This window comes from Styela clava, chromosome 13 (genome assembly GCF_964204865.1).
Source record: "Styela clava chromosome 13, kaStyClav1.hap1.2, whole genome shotgun sequence".
Taxonomy (NCBI): domain Eukaryota; kingdom Metazoa; phylum Chordata; class Ascidiacea; order Stolidobranchia; family Styelidae; genus Styela; species Styela clava.
Window position 1 is genome coordinate 5,615,508 of NC_135262.1, and position 20,589 is coordinate 5,636,096.

The window sequence follows — 20,589 nt, forward strand, 5'->3', positions numbered from 1 at the left end:
TCAAAAATTACATCACAGTAACATAATAAGGCCCCCCCCAAACGAAGATGCCATTTCGGGCGATCGTAGCTATTCATTAGCAAGCTCTTTGACATGATCGTGAGGTCCTAGTGACGTAATCTTTGGATGACTAAGTCGGGTGGGGGTTAGGAATAACATATGCAAAAACAGTTGTGCCACGCCAAATAGAATAACTTATGGCGTTTAGTGAGCATGTACCAATATCGCCATCCAGTGACCTATTCACCTCACTGATTGATAGCGACTTATTTTAAACTCGTCTTTCATCAACTGATGGAATCATAAAGGGTAATGGTGTTTGCAAAGAGGCAGTTTCAAACAGGAAATTTCAACAAAAAAGCAGGTCTGGAGCCGAGACTACCATAATGGCTGGAGCTGCGAGACTATCAAAAATTTTAGTTTTTAAAGCTTCTTTCAATCTAATTATTTTCCTCTAATCATACTAATAATGAAATATAATAATATGTATTCATGTAAGATTTTTTTTCCAAGGTCGTTTATACTAATTTAAAAGTTTTAAGTGAATTTTGACACCCCACTATCAAAGTTTTCTGTCCTGCTAGAGCAAGACTGCATTTGGTACGATAATCCACGGTAGCCGACATGTGCGGTCACACCAAAGAGGCGAGCTTCATTGAATGCAATTCCTCAACACTGCTCACCAAATGCTTCTGAAGCCTTGAGACAATTTCTGTCTCAAACTCCATAACCTTAATGCTGAGTGCGCTCTATAAACAGTTTATGATACAAACCAAAATTTTAGATTGAATACATCTCATGCTTGAGAACATTCCCTACACAACAAAAGCAATCCAGTCTTTAGTTGTCCAATATCCTAACGCATAATAAAAACCAACATACCTTCCTCAGAAATTTTTTTTACAACAAAATCTTAATGCCTGATACCAAACAGTCTAGGAACTTCAAGAATAAAAAAAGGAATTTATGAACGTACATTCTATTATAAGGAGATATTTCCCAATTTCTAAAAAAATTTGACCAAATCATGATAGAGAAAAATGAATTGTAACATGTTCAATTCCATCAAGCATTTACCAGTTCACACTCATGATCTGGCAAATTGCTTCAAATCAAGGGTCCGACTATCTGTATTATGAGAAAATACACGAGAAACGCTTTAGAAAATTATAGGAGAAAAATTTCATTCAATGTAAAAAGCAGTATTTTTTATTACAACATTCAAAACGCAGCATGGCGTTCATCAATCACGCAAAAGCAGGGGACACTGACCCCGTTCTCCGATGTTCATTCCCTTTTAAGTGCAAATCTTTCCACGTCTCATTCCGCTAAGCAGTCTTGTTGCCGGACTCATGTCCGTATATCCGCTTTTTTCTTATCGCTGTACCTATCGTTAGTTCACCAGATTGGTTATCGTTATTTGAGGTATGATTTGTACAGAAGTTTTGACCTGCTCGTGTCCTTTTCTTGTTCCAAAACAAAAATTAAGTCTTTAACATTGACTCTCTTGATCCTCGGCCTTAGCGACTGAAATAAATAAAGTTGCAAATATAAAAAAACTTCCACGGCTGTTGAGTTTGAAGGTGAAAATTTACAATATACTCCAGACTACGTATTTCCGAAAAAATGTCTGGAGTACGCAAGCATGCTTTGATACACTATTACAAAAGTATGATAAATTTGATGCTTTTTAAGTTTTTGCAGAAACTTTTAACTTCTTTCATCATTGAAGGTCTGAAATTCAGACTTTAGAATATTCAGAATTTGGACTTTGAAGAGCTTAAAAGCATGACTAAAATAGTAAGTATTGTATGATCACAAGCATTGGTAACAAAATACATCTTGATGAACCTAATGATGTGCCAAAAGTATTCAAGGTCTTTGTGATCTGTCATAGATGTATCTTAATACAACCAAATATCCAGCAACTTTACAGTAAATAATATTTAAGAACTGTTTTAGCCAAATACACAATGAAAAATCACTTGATTTAAAAAAAAATGCCTATACATACCGACGAGCGAAGTGGCGATGAAACATCTTTGGACTAAAAAAACAAAGTAAAAAGTGAGCACAAATGAAAAAACTATAAGAGAGTTCATTAATCAAGTAACTGGGTGACAATAGTGAGGGCTTATAAAAAAATTTGATAATGCGACTCAGGACAAATATCGCGATGTTTCATCGGAGTTGTAGCCAAGCTTACTGTAATAGATGAGAGCTGGAGGTGTACCTACAAGAAATTTTAGAGGCTTCATCTCTGAAGCAGATGATAATTTTAGTTCACATTTACAATTTAAATACTTAATTTTATATGCGCAAGTGAAAGATGAAAATACCTAGGACTTGGAGACATTGGCATTTAAAATCAAATCCCCAGTTTTGATTTTACCTTAGATATGCATATTGAAGTATATAATATCTGGCAATTATCAAATTGGAAAAATACCTCTGACAACCCGCTGTGTAAAGTAGATTCAATTTTCGCTTTCTTTTTCCTTGGCCCAATTGCATTTAAAGCCGTTTCATCTGCGTTCCTAATTTGCATTCGTTCCATTTCCAATTGTTGCATTTCTTTTGCACGCTGCTTTAATCTTAATTGTTCTGGATCTTCATTTTTTGACCGACTCTAATTGTGAATAAAATTTAAAATTGGATTACTTTTACTGAAACGCTACCTTCCTGAATATGTATACATTCTTGAAATAGTAATTTTAACTTCAGAAAAAAAAAACAGTACAGTATAGTTGACAAAAGAGTAGAAACTGTAGAATTGTGATGAAAAATAAAAACTCGATAACATTTATATTATATTCAACTATAATCTCTTGACGCAGTATTATTCAAGAATCTTTGCTGAATAAAATAAAAAGCTGTACCTCTATTTTTTTTTTCTCAAAATGGAATCCCGATTCGAAAAATAAAAAGTTGTGATTCATAGTAATAAGATAAGAAATAATAAGCAAACGGGAAACCTTCATAGCTCTCATTAAAACTTCTCTCTCGGACTGCGCATGTCGTTTCTTTTCTAACTGATCAAGTTGCAAAACAAATTTCAGTTGGGATTTGACGTCTTGTGCTGCTTCATAATGATCGGTCTCCTGTAAAAAATATAACTGATTATGATTGCTGCAATATTGACTGAAATATAAGATAAACAAGAGAGGGATTTTGGGATGCAGCAGCTCAAAGAAGTGTGTAACACTGCTAGAATGTACAGGATGCATCTAGAATGGAAATGGATGATGTATGCCAGCAGGGATGTGGGGTCAGCATTTGGTATATCTTGAGTCAAAATTATGAATTACCCATAGTTGAAAAGAAGTTGGAATTCCATAGTGATAATGAAGTTAAATTTTTTGTACAAAATTTCAAAAAAAAAAGTTGCGGAGATTCCTAATGAAGTTTGGCACATATCAAAGTTTATATTATGAAAAATTGACTTTCTCTAGAGTTCAGAACTGGTGTCACAGTCAATCTTTTTTTTCAAGTTTTACTCAAGAGTCGATTGTTAATTTTCTGGGCTGCATAACCCTGGGTGCCAGTGGGTTGGAGGTGCACATATCCGAAACATGAACAAGGTTAATACACATGACAGTGAGATAAAAACAACTTGACTCATTTGCAGATAAAAAGTCTCCGCTTGGGCCATGTACAATATACTTACCTGATTTTTAATAAGCAGTAATAACATAATTGTTAAATGGAATAAACCATCAAATAACTGACCCTAAAGTTTGATATTCGATGAGAGGCTGCTAACGACACCTTTTCTATCAAATCTTTAATTCTGGTTTCCACTGCACGCGCTGTAAAATTTATCACATCGGGATGGATCTGATGAACGTGTGGGTTTTTCGAAACTGAAAAAAATAGATATTATTGCATCATAGTGGTTCGACGGTTCACCATGTAGCTATCACATTGCTAATTGCCAGTTTATAGGTTTGAATCCCGCTGAGGATAACTATGTGCAAGAGAAATGCAGGACTCCTCAACTTCATAGTGGTTCAAGTAACCGCTGATCAGTTATGGCTTCATCCATGATCAAGATCTGGTTAACTAACCCATACCCAACATGGACTGGTAATCGGATGAGAGGCCATGGTTCACCAATGTTCAGGTCCTCCTATAGGTCTTCCCTGAGACAAATATAAAAATCCTATTGTGTATAAAATTTGTTTTCAAAAGTTATTCTCCATGAAATCAAATTTTCTACCTATTGCAGTAAGCTTTCTTCTTAAAGCTTGTGAATTAACGATTGTCGTATCAGAACAAGATCGAATTTGCGATCCAACCAGTCCGGAATTCGTTGCTAGGATACGAGCACTTTCCTCTGAAAGATTGACACCCGCCATCGAAGCAACGTCATTGATGTCATCATCATCTCTACAATAAAAACAAGGATAGGCAAACCTCATCTTGAAATTCCCAATTATGCAGGTCTAGAAGAAGTGTGTGTACCAATATGGAGGTAACTAATTTTGTTCGCCAACTTTACATTGAGTTGTGTAAAGGGACTGAAACCTATGGGCAGAGGTTATTATATTCACTTGGCTAACACAGACAGTCCCCAAACTCGTAATAGAACTAAACTAAGAAAAGCGGAATAAAATTATGCTCTAACACTAACCTGGTACACACACTACTGGAGTAACAGTCTAAAATTAGAATCATACACAAATTCAAAAACAAAAATCGGACCAAATGTACATCAGTATATACCGTATCTGGTAACATGACACTGATGATTTTAACTGATGCAAAAAAAGAGAAAACACATTTAAGGAGGGAGAGTGATTCATTATCACAAAAACAAAGTGAACACTATCATCAACATAAGCCAAAAAAGGGTAATCCTGAACTGATATTCCAATAAGTTGCAAATTTCCTGCTTCTCAAACCAAAAGCTTACATTGCTCAATTAAAGAACTAAAATATCAGGTAATTATTAACACACACAACTGTGTATATTAAAAAAAATATGGAGTATAATGTATCCACCAGATTAAAAATAGCAAAAATAACAGAATTTGTAAACAAATAATTACTTGAATGTGCCTCCCCCACCACCGCCCCCTGCTGATGAAGGCGACGCCCACTTTTGCGAGGAAGTACGAGGTGATGATGTTACGGCAGATGGAGGCGGCATTGAAAGTGATGCTCGACACACAACTGCGTTAGGACTGGCAGTGAGCCTTTGATACTGAAAAGAAATCAGAAGGTTGTTATTTGCGGTAAGCACAATATGATCAAAGCAACATATTTCTAAGGTTAGAACAGCCATGAGCAAACTACGGCCCGCGGGCCAAATCCGTCCTGTTGGGTAGTTCAATCTGGCCCGCCTGATGCTGCGACAATCAAACTAAAACCAAATTTTGATCTTTCAGCTGAAAAATTTCTCATTTCTCCTCCACATAAAGCTACTGGGCTGCCATATTGTCAAAAAAATTAATTTTTACGAAAGCTATGCTTGCCAATAAATTGTCTTCTTACATTACACTTGCTATTATACAGTTACGAGACAAATTATTATTTCATAATCTTAGAAGTCTGATTTTTGTATTATAGATTTCTTTCAAAACAGATACTTACGGAAATTTGATTGGGTGAAGTAGATACTCTCGGAAGTCTGATATCGGGCACAGAATTCTGAAACAACCAAGCAATCATTTTAGCCAATATTTAGACACAAAGTTTACATATGGATCGGTTTGCTAAATGGTTGTTGTTGTTTGTCTCGCTGAGCAATTTTCTCGGTACAGAAATTAATTTCTATCGTAACTAATAAACCAATTAATTTCAAAATTTCGTTACCTAATTAATAAAGATGGAGATACTCCACAGAAGGCTATTACTTTTATTTTTTCTCAAATTTCCGTCAGAGTCCTATGAGATCTGACTTTTACCGAAATTTTCGTTGTTTTATTTTGAATTCACAGAAACACTGAATTCATTTTGTCAAGCAGGACCGCCTACAGATGCGGCGGTCCTTCATTTTATTCTTCCAAACTCAGTCCTCGGCAACAGTTCACAAGCTTCTGTTACTGCCTGTGAATCGTTGTTGGAACTTTCTTGTTTATGCAGCAATAAGTAAGCTAAGAATTTCAATTTTAATCCAGATAATAAAGACACATAAGAAAAATCATCAAGACCTTTTTTCCAACAACTTTAGTCTTTGGTGGTGGTCGTTTAGGTGCTGTTGTTACTGGTTTCGGAGAATTAGCTGCTGCATTCGTGGGTGACGGTGATGACGTCGCGGCAGAAGACGCCCTCAAAGCCGCCACCGCGATTGCCGATGGGACTTGTCCTGAACCACCACCGCTCTGTTGCATCATAGTAAGTCGCAACAAAGGGAGACTTCGCTAAAAAAAAAATTGAAAATAAAATCAGGATCTCAATTAATTTAAAATTAGGAAATTCTAATTAAAATTGGTGATAGCCTAGCGGTAAAAGTGTTAAGATTAAACTGTATTTGCTGTATCGCAGACTACCAATGTCGGGTTCAAATCCCACGCCCTCCACCTCACCCAGGATATAATAACAAATCAGAAAGAATCTAATCCTTTCAAAACACAGCAGCTACTTACATATTGTCGGATATCAGTTTCTACATGTACCGGGCCTTATTCGGGGCAGAAAGACGTGAATAAGGGCCATGTATGAAAATATATCAGACAACTATGATTAAAGCAATGTTAGTTTTAGTTACCTTTAAAAATGGAACAAGGTAAGGTTGTGGTGCAGAATGCAATTCAATTTGAAGTTGTTGAGTAAAAAATTCCGGCTCAATTTTATCATCGATTAAGTTTTGAACGAGTTTCTTAACGTTACTGACAGTTTCCATTGATTGACCACCGGCCGAAGCCAGTTTTATTAATGTTGTTAAAAAGTTCCGACATTTTGATACATTGACTACATCTTCCTGTAAAGTAGAATAATATGATCAATAAACGACATTTATAGTTTAATCGTGTCGAGGAAATGTTGGGGTTATTATTAACATTTACCCCGTGGTAAGTTTCAAAAGTAAAACTGGTTTTCTACCTTTTTGCTTTTGTGGCTCATTTTTGTTGCACAAAAATTCCGCGGCCGATTAACATGTTTATGAAAGGAAAAATTCTTCCCGCAAAAATAGACACTTCCACTATAATAATTAGTAATGGATAATAGGAATGAAAATTATCAAAAACAGCATTATTATTCATTGCTACTGAATCAAAATTCAACTACAGTGACACAAATGAAGGTGCTCCTGAAGTATGCGCAGTAAGATGTCGCACAACCTGAACCCTAACCTGGTACAACTCAGGTTGTGCGCCATCTTGGTGCGCAGACTTCAGGAGATCCCAAATGAAACTTTAAAAAGATTCTGTGGCTCAGCAGTAAGCCATGGCCCCCTGGTTGAGGGCCGGTTGTGTGGACCGTCTATTCAAGTATACAACGAGTAAAATATGATAAGGTGCTATGCAAGAAGTCTATTGCTATTATGTCTATCCCGTTTGAGCAATCACATAGTAATACAATAACACCTCATTCACTGCCAAAGGCTTTCGGATTTAATTGATTGGGAACAGTATTTGGTTGTATAAAGATATGATTTCAACAGTTACAAATAAATGATATTAGCCTTGTTATTTGTTACGCTGCATTCGTAGATAATGAATTTACAAGAAGATGTTAATCAGTGAAGAACATCAGACTTCTTATACCTGAGATAGCGTTATAGATTGAGAATTCTGTGGTGTTGTCGCTGGACTTGTGGTAGATACTTTACTGACAGCAACCGTCTGAAAAGTAATGTTTTGGTGAAAAAAAGATTCAGATCAAAATATTTATGATCAGTACATGATAAGAAAAATATAAAACAAAGTCTTGCAGACAAAGACAGTAGATAATGCTGTATATTGGTAACTATTAGAGACTCATTATGGCAGAATCCACTCTAAGTGCAAATTGCTAAGAAACAATTGAAGTTTCATGCAATAAGTGGTGAATTCTGTGAGATCAGGGGTGTCCGAAAACAAATGGAGTATTAGAATGCATTTGAACTTGGTAGGACACAGATGAGCTAATTAACAAATTTAACTTCTATTAACAGTCTGAGTGATTTTCACTGTAGACATGGCCCATTTCAGAACGTATTCGGTATTCCATATTTGGAAATATTATTTCAGAATGGTAAATTATTGGGTTTTAGACAACATATTATATCATCTGGGCATAAAATCACAAATAATTAATAAATCTTATTAATATAATCAATCAAAAAAGAAAAATCATTATTATTATTAATAAACAAAGATATGCCATGATTTCACAATGTATTAATGGAAAGGAAGATATTACAGACGAGTTACTGATACTGGGCATAAAATAAATATAACTTGAAAAACTTTGTGAAAAATACATTCCATACTTACTTGCTTAGCAGCAACAGCTTTAAGGTTAATTGAATTTGTAACTGGAACCACTGTTCTTGCTACCACCTGACCAGCTGTTGTTGCAGTTATCTTAATAGAAAAATGGAATCAATAGATTTTTTCATCCTTTATTCTGTTGAGCCTGGCTTTGACTTTTTTTGTAAGAAGACGATATGAAACAAATTGTCAAAAGAATGGAATGGAAATTAGCAATAAAAAGTTGCTCGATTGTGTTTCATACGATAAAAGCAAATTTACATAATCGTGGTAAGATTTTGATTTGTGCAAAACATTTGCAGAATAAAACATACAGAAATGTTTACAAAAAATTTGAGGCAGGTGTTTTCAAAATTCCCTTATTGGGTAGAAAGAGTACATGTACCATTTTGCTAACTATTGTAATTGTTGTTTTCTTGCAACTAATAGACCTAATAAAATCATATTTCAGTACTTCAATGTGGAATAAGTCCCTAGGAGGCTATTACTTCTATTTTGCTCAAATTTTGTCCTACTCAAAATTTTGCTGTTTTTTTTCCAATTCACAGAAATACTGTTATATGACATCTGTGAAACACCTACAATTACTAAAAAAAAATGTCAGAAATTTTGCTAAAATTCCAGTATTCATTTAAAATCTGGGCACTTATAATTGATCTTTGCTTTGTTATCAACTTTAATACTTACTGCGGGTTGAGGTGATGATGTCCCAACACCTGCTGTTGTCGAATTTTTCAACGTTGTTACGGTCCCAGATGTTGCGGTCTGAGTTACAGGAACTGTGGATGTATTTGTAGTAGATGACGATGACAACGAATTACTACTCACAAGCAGCAACTGTCCATTCTGATGTCTTGCTAGAACCATACCTGTATACGGTTGGAATCAAAAGTAATATGGGAAATCAGCGAAAAGCACAGATCATTCATCATACAGGAAGTAAATCAAGAAAAAAGCTCCATCAAACCATATAACCAGCGTGTAGATAGGCTCAGCATGTTCACTAACAGCCCTGTATCGATGCTCAACAACTTTCAATCAGTTCCACATTCGAGGGCTTATGATATTGTGTGGAACATAACTCTTTATATAGGAATGTAATGCTTGATAGTAAAATACAGTTCACTTAATTGAAAAAATAAGAAAAGGGGACATATTAACTTTCAGTATATATAGCTAAGCCTGTTCCAGGGGGTTTTGATCCCTTTTGCCACATCCAACTTGTATTAGACTGGTTTTCTGTCGCTGTAATATTCAAGCTTGAATAATGATGGAAAATTATCGTGGTGAAACAGTACAGCTAAGGACATGTGCATGAAAACAAGCTTCATGTATCGTAATAGTTAAGTTTGAATATATTTTAAAACTTTTAATTTTATTATTTAAGTTTGAAAAAAATAAATTCTTCATCCACTGCATTGTCGTATTAAAAACTTAGGAACCTTTGACCCAATAACAATAGTCCATGAGAGTTTCCAGTACATAATTATGTACCATTGTGACTGCATAGCGTATGAAAAAGGAATTAGATAAAAAGTAGAAATCAAATTAACCTGGAGGAATAGTTATCCCAGATGCTAGTTGCACTGCACCACCTTGTTGAGGACGCGCAGTCACCATTGGCTGAGTCGTAGAAACTTGAGCCTTCGATGTAGGATTCAATAAATTATTTTGCAAACCAGTATTTGATTGCTGCATTCCTGGTTGTGGAATTTTATTTACTGTGGTCAGAGTCGTTAATTGTTTTGCCACAGGTGTGGATGCTTTAGGCAACTGTGAATTTAAAACTAGGGTCGGCTGTTGTGGGGTTGGGGCCCCATAGCCCTCATTTAGACCTGTTGACCAGTCATTAAGCATCCCTTGCTGCTGAGAGGTGACCGGGCTAGCAGTCCTGACCTGCTGTACTCCGTTTTTTGCTGCAGAAAATGGAGGTAAACTATTCATTCCAGAATTATAGCTGTTCAACGTGTTTGGGGTACTTGATGAAGATGTGAGAACTGTGTCCGTCGATCCAGGTGGGCTAACCCTCATTGCATTGAACAAAACAGCTTAGATCTATACATCACCTTGAAAAAATATATTTAGAATTAATTTTTGACTACGATTGCAAGTTCTTAAAATAAATCTTTGCATTGAGATCTGGATTAGAATCTCTCGAAAAAGACCTTAGTCATTTAATCGCAATCCCACAGAGAGAAATAAAAAAGTTGCATTTATTTGTGGAATTGTAAAGGTGCAATAAACTTGATATATACATGAGTAAATGACTGAGCGATGCGGTGTTTGGCGCAGCGGTGTGGCTCAACGAGCTAAGCGTTAGGAATACGCTAGCCACCGCACCTCTAATTACTCTGCGTGGGTTCGCAGGTTCGAATCCCATGCAGGGATGGTTATGTGCGAGAGGATTGCTGGACTCCTCGCCGTCGTTGGGTAGTTCACGTAACCGCTGGTCGGTTACGGCTTCCTCCACCACCAGGTCCATGCTTCCGAAAACAAACAATATAACTAATTCCATACCCGACTTTGAATGGTAACCGGACGAGAGGCCGTGGTTCGACATATGGATAAGCCGTCTTTCCTCTCCCCCGGGATAAATATATAAATTCTATCCTATCTATTACTTGTGTGGGTCTGGTATAGCTTAGTACCACATGCACTTCTAGTTGGTCTGGCTCAACAATTTTTGAATGTCATTCCCAATCCCCGCCTGACTGCGTCACCAAAAAAATCTGTCACAGTGGCTTAAAAGTCCCTACAAAGTATGCGGAACGCGCAGACGATCACTCAAAATCAAGCAAGCTATCCATCATGTTTTCTCGCCACAACGATCACGCTATGAGAGAGATCGCGGGCGTTAGTGAGTTCATTATGGGCGGCGCAGATGACATTTCGGGTGATTGTAACTGTACTTTGGCAAGCTCCATTATGTGATTGTGACGTCGTAGTGATGTAATTTTTGGATGGTATAGTCAGGTGGGGATTAGGAATAACATACGCAAATTTCGTTATGTTACGCCCACTGGAAGTTCTTGTGGTACTAAACTATACTAGACCCGTTAAGTGCAATGCTACCACATGCTATGCTCGATCCAAACCTGAGGGGTTTGACAGACAGATCGGGCAAATTAAAAATACCCCAATAGAGCAATATGATATGAAAAATTAACAATATTAACAAGTCTAAAAGTGGTTTTAGACAATACCATATCGGTATGACTGCACTGCTATACATAACCATTATACTAGATAGGCTACACCCTTACATAAAAGTATTCTTCATACTGCAGTACTGTCATAATTGAACAGATATTTCCTGATTTCTGTAGTTTCATATGCCTATCTGTATATTCAGATATTAAATACTGGTCGTGCAATAGGTCACTATCACCCAGATATGTTACCCAATACTTGTATTATCTTGTACCTTGGTACTTGATTGTTGTGCTCTGTCAAACAACAACATGTCAAGAATCCTATATCACAAGACACTTCTTTTGCATTACACAGTTACAGGATTATTAAAAGAAATGCTGAAAGTTGATGTATAAACGACTGACAATAATATTCGAAACAGGTCAAGCACCCTTTACAACTATAAACATATCAGTAAAAAAATGTATTTAGCAACTAACTATATGATCGTTCAGTGGGCCATTAGCTCCACCAACTCACAACTCCCAAATGCACACCTCGAAACCTCGGGCGCGAATGAAGCGCAGCGACCCGTTGGGCGCCATCACTACTCCACGGCCTTCACAACAAGAATGAAGTGCGCATGCGTCATCATTTTCCGATTCAAGGGAATGGATCGTGTTTTAAAATGAAGTACGGTCATATGAAAAATTAAAAACATTGTATTATGAATTTTTTTTTTAATTTTTATTGTATTGCAAATGTAAATTTATGTTATACAACAATCTTTTTAATCGAATAAACAAATATCAGTGTATTTACGTTATAAAACAAGTCTCCGCTGACACCCCCTTCATATATAACAAGTGGTTCACACCGCGGTCCTCAAATTTTGCTTTTTTCTTTTTCTCTCATTTTCATTTTTCATTATATCACAGAAAAAAGAAAAAATGGATTTTCAGACGAACACTAGAGCGCGATTAAGAGCAACGCGTCATACAATCTGAACGCGGGTCATGAAGTGTTTTCATGCCTTATCCGTTGTCGCTATTTCAAATTGGTAGGAAATCAAACTGTTAGTTATCGTTTCTTTCTTGTTAATTTACACGAGGCAGGACTTTTCTCTGAGATTTAATATACTCGGAATAGTATCAATGGTAATACAGCTTTAATGAAAACAAGCTCTGAAGTTATTTGGCTATCCGTGTCAGGTGGTGTCACATTGGTTATTTGCTTTTTAAATACCGTAGTGGGATGTGATATTTGCTGTTCAGCAGTGCAAATTGGGAAATCATTGTTTATCTCAAACTTAGTTTGTTAGTTCTTAATGGACTGCAGCACATATGTAGACTGGATTTGTAAATAAAAAAATGTACCATAATGACAGAGTTTGGAAATAAAAACCTGTCTCTCTCGTTCTCTTGGAAATCTTTTATGTCTGTATGTGCAGATACTGAGATGTGTTTGGTAACTCTTAAAAACTATAAAAATATTTCATAATTTTTACCTCCTAGTTTTTTGGCGATATGAGTTGTGGAACTCCATATATCGGCAGTAGGATTAGTTTGATATCAAAGGCAAAAATCCGTTATGAAGGAATTTTGTTCACGATTGATGCTGAAAATGCTACAGTTGCTCTGGCAAAAGGTATATTTTACGTTTCCTTATAAATTTGTCAATTTATGATGTTCGTTACACAATTTATTTATTCGAGTTTTATTATAAATTTTACTTGAGGAATATTGATTATATGTAGCAAAAATTTATATATTGTATAAATTAAACTGCAAAATATTATACTTCCTGACTTCATAATAATATACATTATATTATTGAATTGATAATAAGGATGATTAATATTATATTTTTGAAGTCTTGAAAATCTGGTCTAGGTATTGCAGACAAAATGCTGATGCCAAAAACTGAAATATACCATGCTTTCCATTGTGGTAATAGGCTTTACCACAGATTTCACTTAAATTTATGGAAGATACAAAGCAAAATATACCTGCATTCCGGCTACCAGCTGCCTCATTCTAACTTGAAAAAACAAGCCTAATTATTATATTCGCTATTCCAGATAAAAGGAATATTAATGCTGTGATATATCAGTCAATTCATCAATTTTAGTTAAAATGAAGCATAATCATAGTTTCCCAATTTTGCACCATTTTTTATTATCTTGTATTATGCATATGTCAGTTAATTGAGTATTATTATTAGAGTTTTTACCGATATATAATGCTTGGCACAATTTTCCAAGAAAAAACTTATTTTATTCCATTTACAGTTCGATCATTTGGCACAGAAGATCGGCAGACCGAATGTGTAGTCCCTCCACGAGATGATTTATATGAATATATTATATTTCGTGGAAGCGACATAGAAGATCTGACAGTATGTGAACCTCCGAAGCCACAGCAGCCACCAACGACTTCTTTGCCACAAGATCCTGCTATTGTACAGGTGAAATGAATTTTATCTGCTTCAAAGTAAATACAAGTTTCAGAGTGGAACGAGTCTTTAACTCGAAACAAGTTGGATATAATATAATTTGATAATGCAGATTAGTTGGAAATGTTCTTTTTCAAATTTTTTATTTTTATAGTACAAGAACTTTAATGGAATTTATTTTTTGTCTGAACATCAGATGGCAAATACTTGAAAATGTCAAATTTTCAAGTGAAACTATCCTAAATCATTTATTATATCAAATAGAACTAATTTAGTATATATTTCATTTATTTTGGACCCTGTTCTTATAATTCTAACATGAAACAATTTTGACTTCCTGTCTCTTTCCAGCCAAGTGTATTGTATATTACCACCACTATCATGTCACTGCACTAGATAAAAATTTAGCACATGGAATTACACCCAAAAGTTATTGTTTCTAGATATATTTATTTTTTAGTCTTGTATAATAGAGCAAATCAAATTTTTTGCTGTAATGACATTTTCAATCAAATGACGACTTATTTTTGTGAATTTATGGTAATTATATATTGTTCCTCGACTTGAAGTCTACGTAATAGATATATGATATAGGCCTATCCTATATATAATTTATAGCTTTTCTTTGCATTTACCTTTGTTTCCTCTTACAGTCTGTTGTGACATCTCAGCATTCTGGAATGCCTCCTAATGCACCAACTCATATGCCGCCACCATACATGCCACCGTATGGATATGGAATGCCTCCGTACAACATGGTCCCACCCCCAAACCAACCACCGCATATGCCATCCGGTCCACCACCACCTGTTGGCCTACCTAGATCTGCACATCCACAGCCTGGTGCTGCCCAACAGAAGCCTCTCCTACAAGGTAACCATTGTTTATTTTTTTAAATAAGATAACTTCCTCACAAGGGTGTCGCACATGTGCGCTCAGGTGTAATGTAGACACATCTCAGAGCGAATTTATGGGCACAAAAACTCTTAAGATCTGCTATTACTATTTAGAATTAGGATAGCACATTACTCCAGGTCTATGAAATATGGCACGTTTCCATTTTCAAGCCGGAGTCTGTGTCATATTTTCAAACTCTCTCCGCTAGTCGACAGATAGGAACTGAAATTTTAAATTTTTGTGATACTCACAAATTTTGGTGGCAGTAATCGAGGTCAAGCAAGATATGTGATGAAACCCAAAAGCATTGAGTGGACTGATAATTAAAGAAGGCTTGCATATGCCAAACTTTTGTAATCAAAATTTGATTTTCTTTTACTTTAATTCTAAAGAATACTTAGTTTTATCTCCGGCAGTTTGAGATAACAAGTTGTGTTTTATTTTAGGCCTCTCATTAATCATTCTACTTTTTTTTAACAAAATCCAGGTGCTAAATCTGCTTCACCTGTATCACTTGGTAGAATTTCTCCGACATCAGATCAGGGAATTCAAACTGGAAGTCCACTAGCTCAGAATAATGCAGACAGGTGTGTGATTACTAAAATATGATTGCACTATTCGTTTTATTACATAGAGCAGGGGTGGACAAGGTTTTCGAACCAGGTGCCAAAAATTTTGCCCACTTAGACTTGCCGACCATGTAAGTGTGATGTAAGAAGTTACATTTTATGAACAATATTTACAGTGTCTTATGAAGCAAAGGTGGAAAACAATCAGCTTCGTGCCAAAACTTAATTTAACCGCAATCTCAACAAATTCCTTGATCTATTTTAGCTGAAACATCAAAATTTGGTTTTAGTTTGGTTGTGGCAGCATCAGGTGGGCCAGATTGAATTACCCAACGTGCCGGATTTGGCCTGTGGGCCGTACTTGGTCAGTGAAGGTCCACTTTCTAGTTATTTTGGTTTAACAAACTTTTTGTTTTACGTAGCCGTTCGTATGAGAAGCGTAGAGATTTTTATGATCAAGATAATTCGCGTAATAACGAGGGATCAAGAAATTCATACGATAATCGGAACAGGAACCAACAAAGAAATAACAACTGGAGAGGAAAAAATGATTTTCATCGAGGTTTGTGAAATCATACCCCCACGAATATTTGAGTACTGATTGGTGTTGTCAATTTCTGCTGATTTGATAAATATTCTTCTCTCTTCTATTGTTTCTGATGTTTTGTTCAAAATTGATTTGGATTTATTCTACCTTATATCACATCAACTTTATATATGTGTTATGCAAATTCTTGTGAAATGTCGGCAAGATTTCTGTATTTTTGTCTGCTTCATTTCAACACGATACATATTACTAGTAAAAGCCCGAAACCCACCTGATTAACTAAATCTCATACCAGCCTAAAGACAATGAATTCGCTTATCAATGTTTCAGTCAGCCATTGTTTATTTTTTCTTTCAATTTCAACATGTTATATGTGCAACAGAAACAGTTCAGCTCAGCTTTTTCACAGATTTCATCATGAATTTATAAATATTTATTCATCCAGGTAATAGAAGAGGAGGACGCTCGCGACCAAATAATAGAGGTCGATATAATGGACCACGTAAAGATGTTTTGTCTTTCCAAGGCGACTTTGATTTTGAAACCTCCAATGCTCAGTTTAACAAGGAGGATATTGCTAAGGAGCTCATGGATAAACTTAAAATAACAGGTAGGGGGACGTTTTTGATCTCACAATTTGTGAGTGGAGGATAATTTGGATTGCTGGACACTTGGCCATCTAGAGGTGGTCGACACAACGCGATCACTAGTCCTCACTAGATCACAAAGTCGATGCATCTGGCAAATTAAATTCTCATATCCAATGTGAATTTGAGGTTACGTTTCGCTATATGCCTTGCAGTCTTATTGACTTTCCGCTCCCTAGAATAAATATGAAAAAATTTCGACTTTGACTCTCGGTAGTTCAAAAATGTTGAGTGGGTCTAAAAACCTCAAAACTTGGCGAAAATGCACTAGATGCAGGCTTTCAAAATCTGACATAAACTCACATTTCTAAATTATGTAAACTGCTCAAAATTTGACCATGAAATATCTATTCTACACAATTCGGTGTTCGCTTTTTGTCAAAACTTTACTAAATCACCCAATTGACTACAGGAAAGAAAGAGCCTGAGAAACCGAAACCCGAGGATGCAGTTGATAAAGTAGACAGTGGAATTGATTCAGCACACACCAATGAAACTGCAGAGGAATCTGATGACAGTGACAACCCAATTTATTATGATAAAACCAAGAGCTTTTTCGACAACATTACATGCGAGACCAATAACCCTCGAGGGTGAGTGTTTAAATATTGTTGATAGTTTCTGTTTGAGAGCAATGGACAGCGAAGTTAGAGAGGCTCGATTCTTCTAAATAATATAACTCGAACCATCTACCCAGACTCAAAGAAAATTTGGAGCTAGTCTTTAAAATGGCAAAAAAATAGTTTTGGTGCAATATGATTATCATGTGAATTAATACTTTGTGAACAAATTGTGAATTCAATAGATTGTTGCAATAATATTTCAAGATAGAGCGCTAAGGTAAGTGTTGGTAACGGTAACGCTTGACCTAGTTTTAGATTGATTTTCAAGATAGTGTTGTTTTAATGCGAGATGGGAGTTACCAGTCCTAAAAATGATCAATGGGATGTGGCCTAATGTGACTTATTTTACTGCTATTTACGGAATCTAGTATGACTCTGATTGGCTTATGACGCGGAAGTGCAGTAACTTAATTTTGATCATAACTCTTACCTGAAACCAGAATGATCTTGGTCTAATTCACTCCTTGGGGTTTAGTACCGACTTGTACCCAACACTTATGATTGGTCGCCTTAGATTCAGGAATGGCCAATTCAGAATGTCGTATCCCGAGGATTAGAATCCCAAAGTATTTCCAATCCAATGCACTGGACGTTTTAACTAAATACAAAGACAGTACTACATTCACAATTTTGCTTTTTTTAAATTTTGCGAAAGCAATATGGAGAGGAATACCCACTATTTAAATAACTATAAAGATAGAATAGGATTCGGTATTCTGGATTCGATTTAAGTATTCTAGAATAGTAAATTATTCTACAATGCCCATCCCTACTTATTTTAATGGAAAAGCTATTGGCTATGGGTAAATTTTCTCGTAAGCCAAACAACTTCTAATATATTCTTATAATGATCTTTATATTTTGTTTTAATTAGTGAACGTATATCGTGGTCAGAGGAAAGAAAACTTAACACTGAAACATTTGGGACTACTTGGCGTGGACGTGGCCGAGGATATCGAGGGGGACGAGGCGGCTATCGTGGCAGAGGAGGGGGATACAGAGGCGGTTACAGAAATTACAATAATTACGGAGGATACAATCAGAATTACCGTAGCAACAGAGGGTATTATGGAGGTGGAGGACATAACAATCAGAGATACACCAATAGATGTAAGATTTTATTACCGTATATTTCATCAGCTTTTAGATGGGCAGCACCGCACATGTCTTAACAATTCGCGAAAATTTTTAGGTGGTCCAAACCCAGGCCCGCGGGCCACATGTGGCGCATTAGGAGAGGAATCAAAAAGTCGCATTTTGTGTTGTTTCGTCATAAAATTAACCAAAAAATCTTTTGACATATTGTTGCATCACTAATGTCACTGAATTGACTAGTGTTATGGCATGCTGAGGCAACTAGCGAAGTTAAACAAGCGAAGTTCTTGGCACTATTGTGGCCCGCGAACAATGCAAAAGTAATTTTGTGGCCCGCGGAGCTGCTAATCTTGGACCACCCTGCTCTAGGTCATTGACTTAACCGGGTCGCTTTCCTAGAAAGTGTAGTGAACTGAAACTGTTAAGTTTATAAAGTTTTCTGGGGCTCTCGACTCTAAGATGACCCATCACATGCGACTCAGGGTTTAGCGATTTGTACCCAACACTGGTTGTTCGAAGATTCAACTCCTGAAAACCACCAAAGAACAACTCGTTAAAAATAGCCGAAGAAATTGTACTAACTTATTCTTCTACATGAATTGACAATTTGGTTCTCACTGCCCTTCTCTAATGTTAACCTCAGACGGTGATTCATATCTGAACGGAGTCAAAAATGACAACTAATGAAGTGATGAGCTACTGAATCTGTATAGAATTATGGGAGTAAACTATAATTCTAACAGTAAATATTGTTAAATACTGTTAAAAACACGGTTCTTGTAACCGCCCAAGGGAAACAACTAAGGCATAGTACATCCAAAATGGGGCATCAACTTTTCACTTTGAACCCATTGATCAAAATCGATTGTTTGTCAACAAGAAAAGATGATTGTCATTTATTTCCATATGCCTCGTTTAAACTAGTGTTTTCATTTAAATGAGCTACTCGAGATGCCTGATTTCCAAAATACATTAATTTGAAATAATCTTTTCTTAGCCTGGAATAACGATGGATCTGGTGAAGGAGGTCGTGATAACTGGCGACAATACAATAACAGAGGTGGGCGTCGCCAATGGGATAATCAAAAACCACAGGAATCTGAAAACAAGCAGTCTAATCCTTCGGTAAGACAAAATATGATATTATATGTTGATAATTCAAGTTGCCGCTTTTTTGTAGACTCGATGGCCTACTGGTGAATGTGGTATACTAAGCTGTGTTAGATTTACAGGTTGGGTTCTAATCCCATGCCCACCACATATGGTTTGGGCAGTGCTTTGTTCGGAGAGTTCGGAGCGTCAAACAAACAATATTGATTGCTTATTTTAATTTTTTTTTTATTTCAGAGATCATCGAAGCCAGTTGAAGCTTCTTCCTAATGACCTAGCTAGAAGAAACCAAACTGGAGTGGTTCATAATATGTTTATGTTCCTTGGACCTGCTCGTTTGAATTTAAATGACACATGAATGATATTTGTTCCTGAAGCGCTATTTGGAATTGAATGATCGAATAAAGAAGAAAATTCACTCTACCCATTCATCTATGTGCAAAAGTTCCAAATGCGCTCTTTAGTTTCATTACTACTTTCGAAGTAAAAGCCGTTCTTCTCTTATAAACATTTCCTATTTGAAAGAAAAACGAAACTACATGAGTCCTTATTTAGTATTGTTACTTTTGCAAAACTTTTGTCGTTGGTCGATTGCTGATGCATTATTCCACCAAATGGACTGCGTTCCATGGATTATTTTCGCTTCAATGCAGATGACGTTTATTATTTGTGGATTGATCATTTGTACATCATCCATTGCACATTGTGGTGTAAAACTTTTTGTTGATACTTTGCCACGTTTGTTTAGTTTGTGAAGCACGCTAGTAAGTTGCTGCTGATATGAACTTTTGAAGTTCATTTCGAGGTTTATTATACAGGCATGGCTATTTTGGTGGAAATGCTTCTCTTTCCGTACTTTGTCAGTTAACAACAAATACCTGAAATTGATTGTTTTCTTTTTGATTCAAGAGTTTAGGACTTTAAGGGACTGGTTAGATTAAATTAGCAAATTGCTTTCTTCTGATGTATGAAATTGCTTTCTTCTGATGTATGAAGTTGATATACCCATGAATAGTTTGTTAAACGTGTATTTTACCAGCATTTGTTTAAATACTCTGCTGTGCAGTGGGGTTTGAATCATTAGTGATAAGTTTA

At 36.0% G+C, this 20,589-nt stretch overlaps 2 protein-coding genes across 2 annotated transcripts; one reads left to right on the forward strand and one right to left on the reverse strand.

The window, feature by feature from the left end:
* Nucleotides 1-879: 879 nt before the first annotated feature.
* Nucleotides 880-10,486, reverse strand: LOC120332770 (transcription initiation factor TFIID subunit 4-like). Its single transcript, XM_039400084.2, has 14 exons — nt 9,974-10,486; nt 9,108-9,289; nt 8,424-8,513; nt 7,713-7,790; nt 6,713-6,925; nt 6,156-6,365; nt 5,596-5,652; nt 5,052-5,206; nt 4,220-4,389; nt 3,730-3,863; nt 2,976-3,101; nt 2,450-2,629; nt 2,015-2,047; nt 880-1,527 (listed from the first exon to the last, which is right to left on the reverse strand). The coding sequence occupies exons 1-14, from the start codon at nt 10,449-10,451 to the stop codon at nt 1,417-1,419; spliced, it is 2,217 nt and encodes a 738-aa protein (XP_039256018.1). The 5' UTR covers nt 10,452-10,486; the 3' UTR covers nt 880-1,416.
* Nucleotides 10,487-13,066: 2,580 nt separating this feature from the next.
* Nucleotides 13,067-20,382, forward strand: LOC120332656 (protein LSM14 homolog B-like). Its single transcript, XM_039399951.2, has 10 exons — nt 13,067-13,199; nt 13,843-14,018; nt 14,660-14,879; nt 15,391-15,490; nt 15,895-16,034; nt 16,465-16,629; nt 17,079-17,259; nt 18,164-18,399; nt 19,382-19,509; nt 19,732-20,382. Exons 1-10 carry the CDS (start codon nt 13,079-13,081, stop codon nt 19,762-19,764), a joined length of 1,500 nt encoding a protein of 499 aa, XP_039255885.2. The 5' UTR covers nt 13,067-13,078; the 3' UTR covers nt 19,765-20,382.
* Nucleotides 20,383-20,589: the final 207 nt, after the last annotated feature.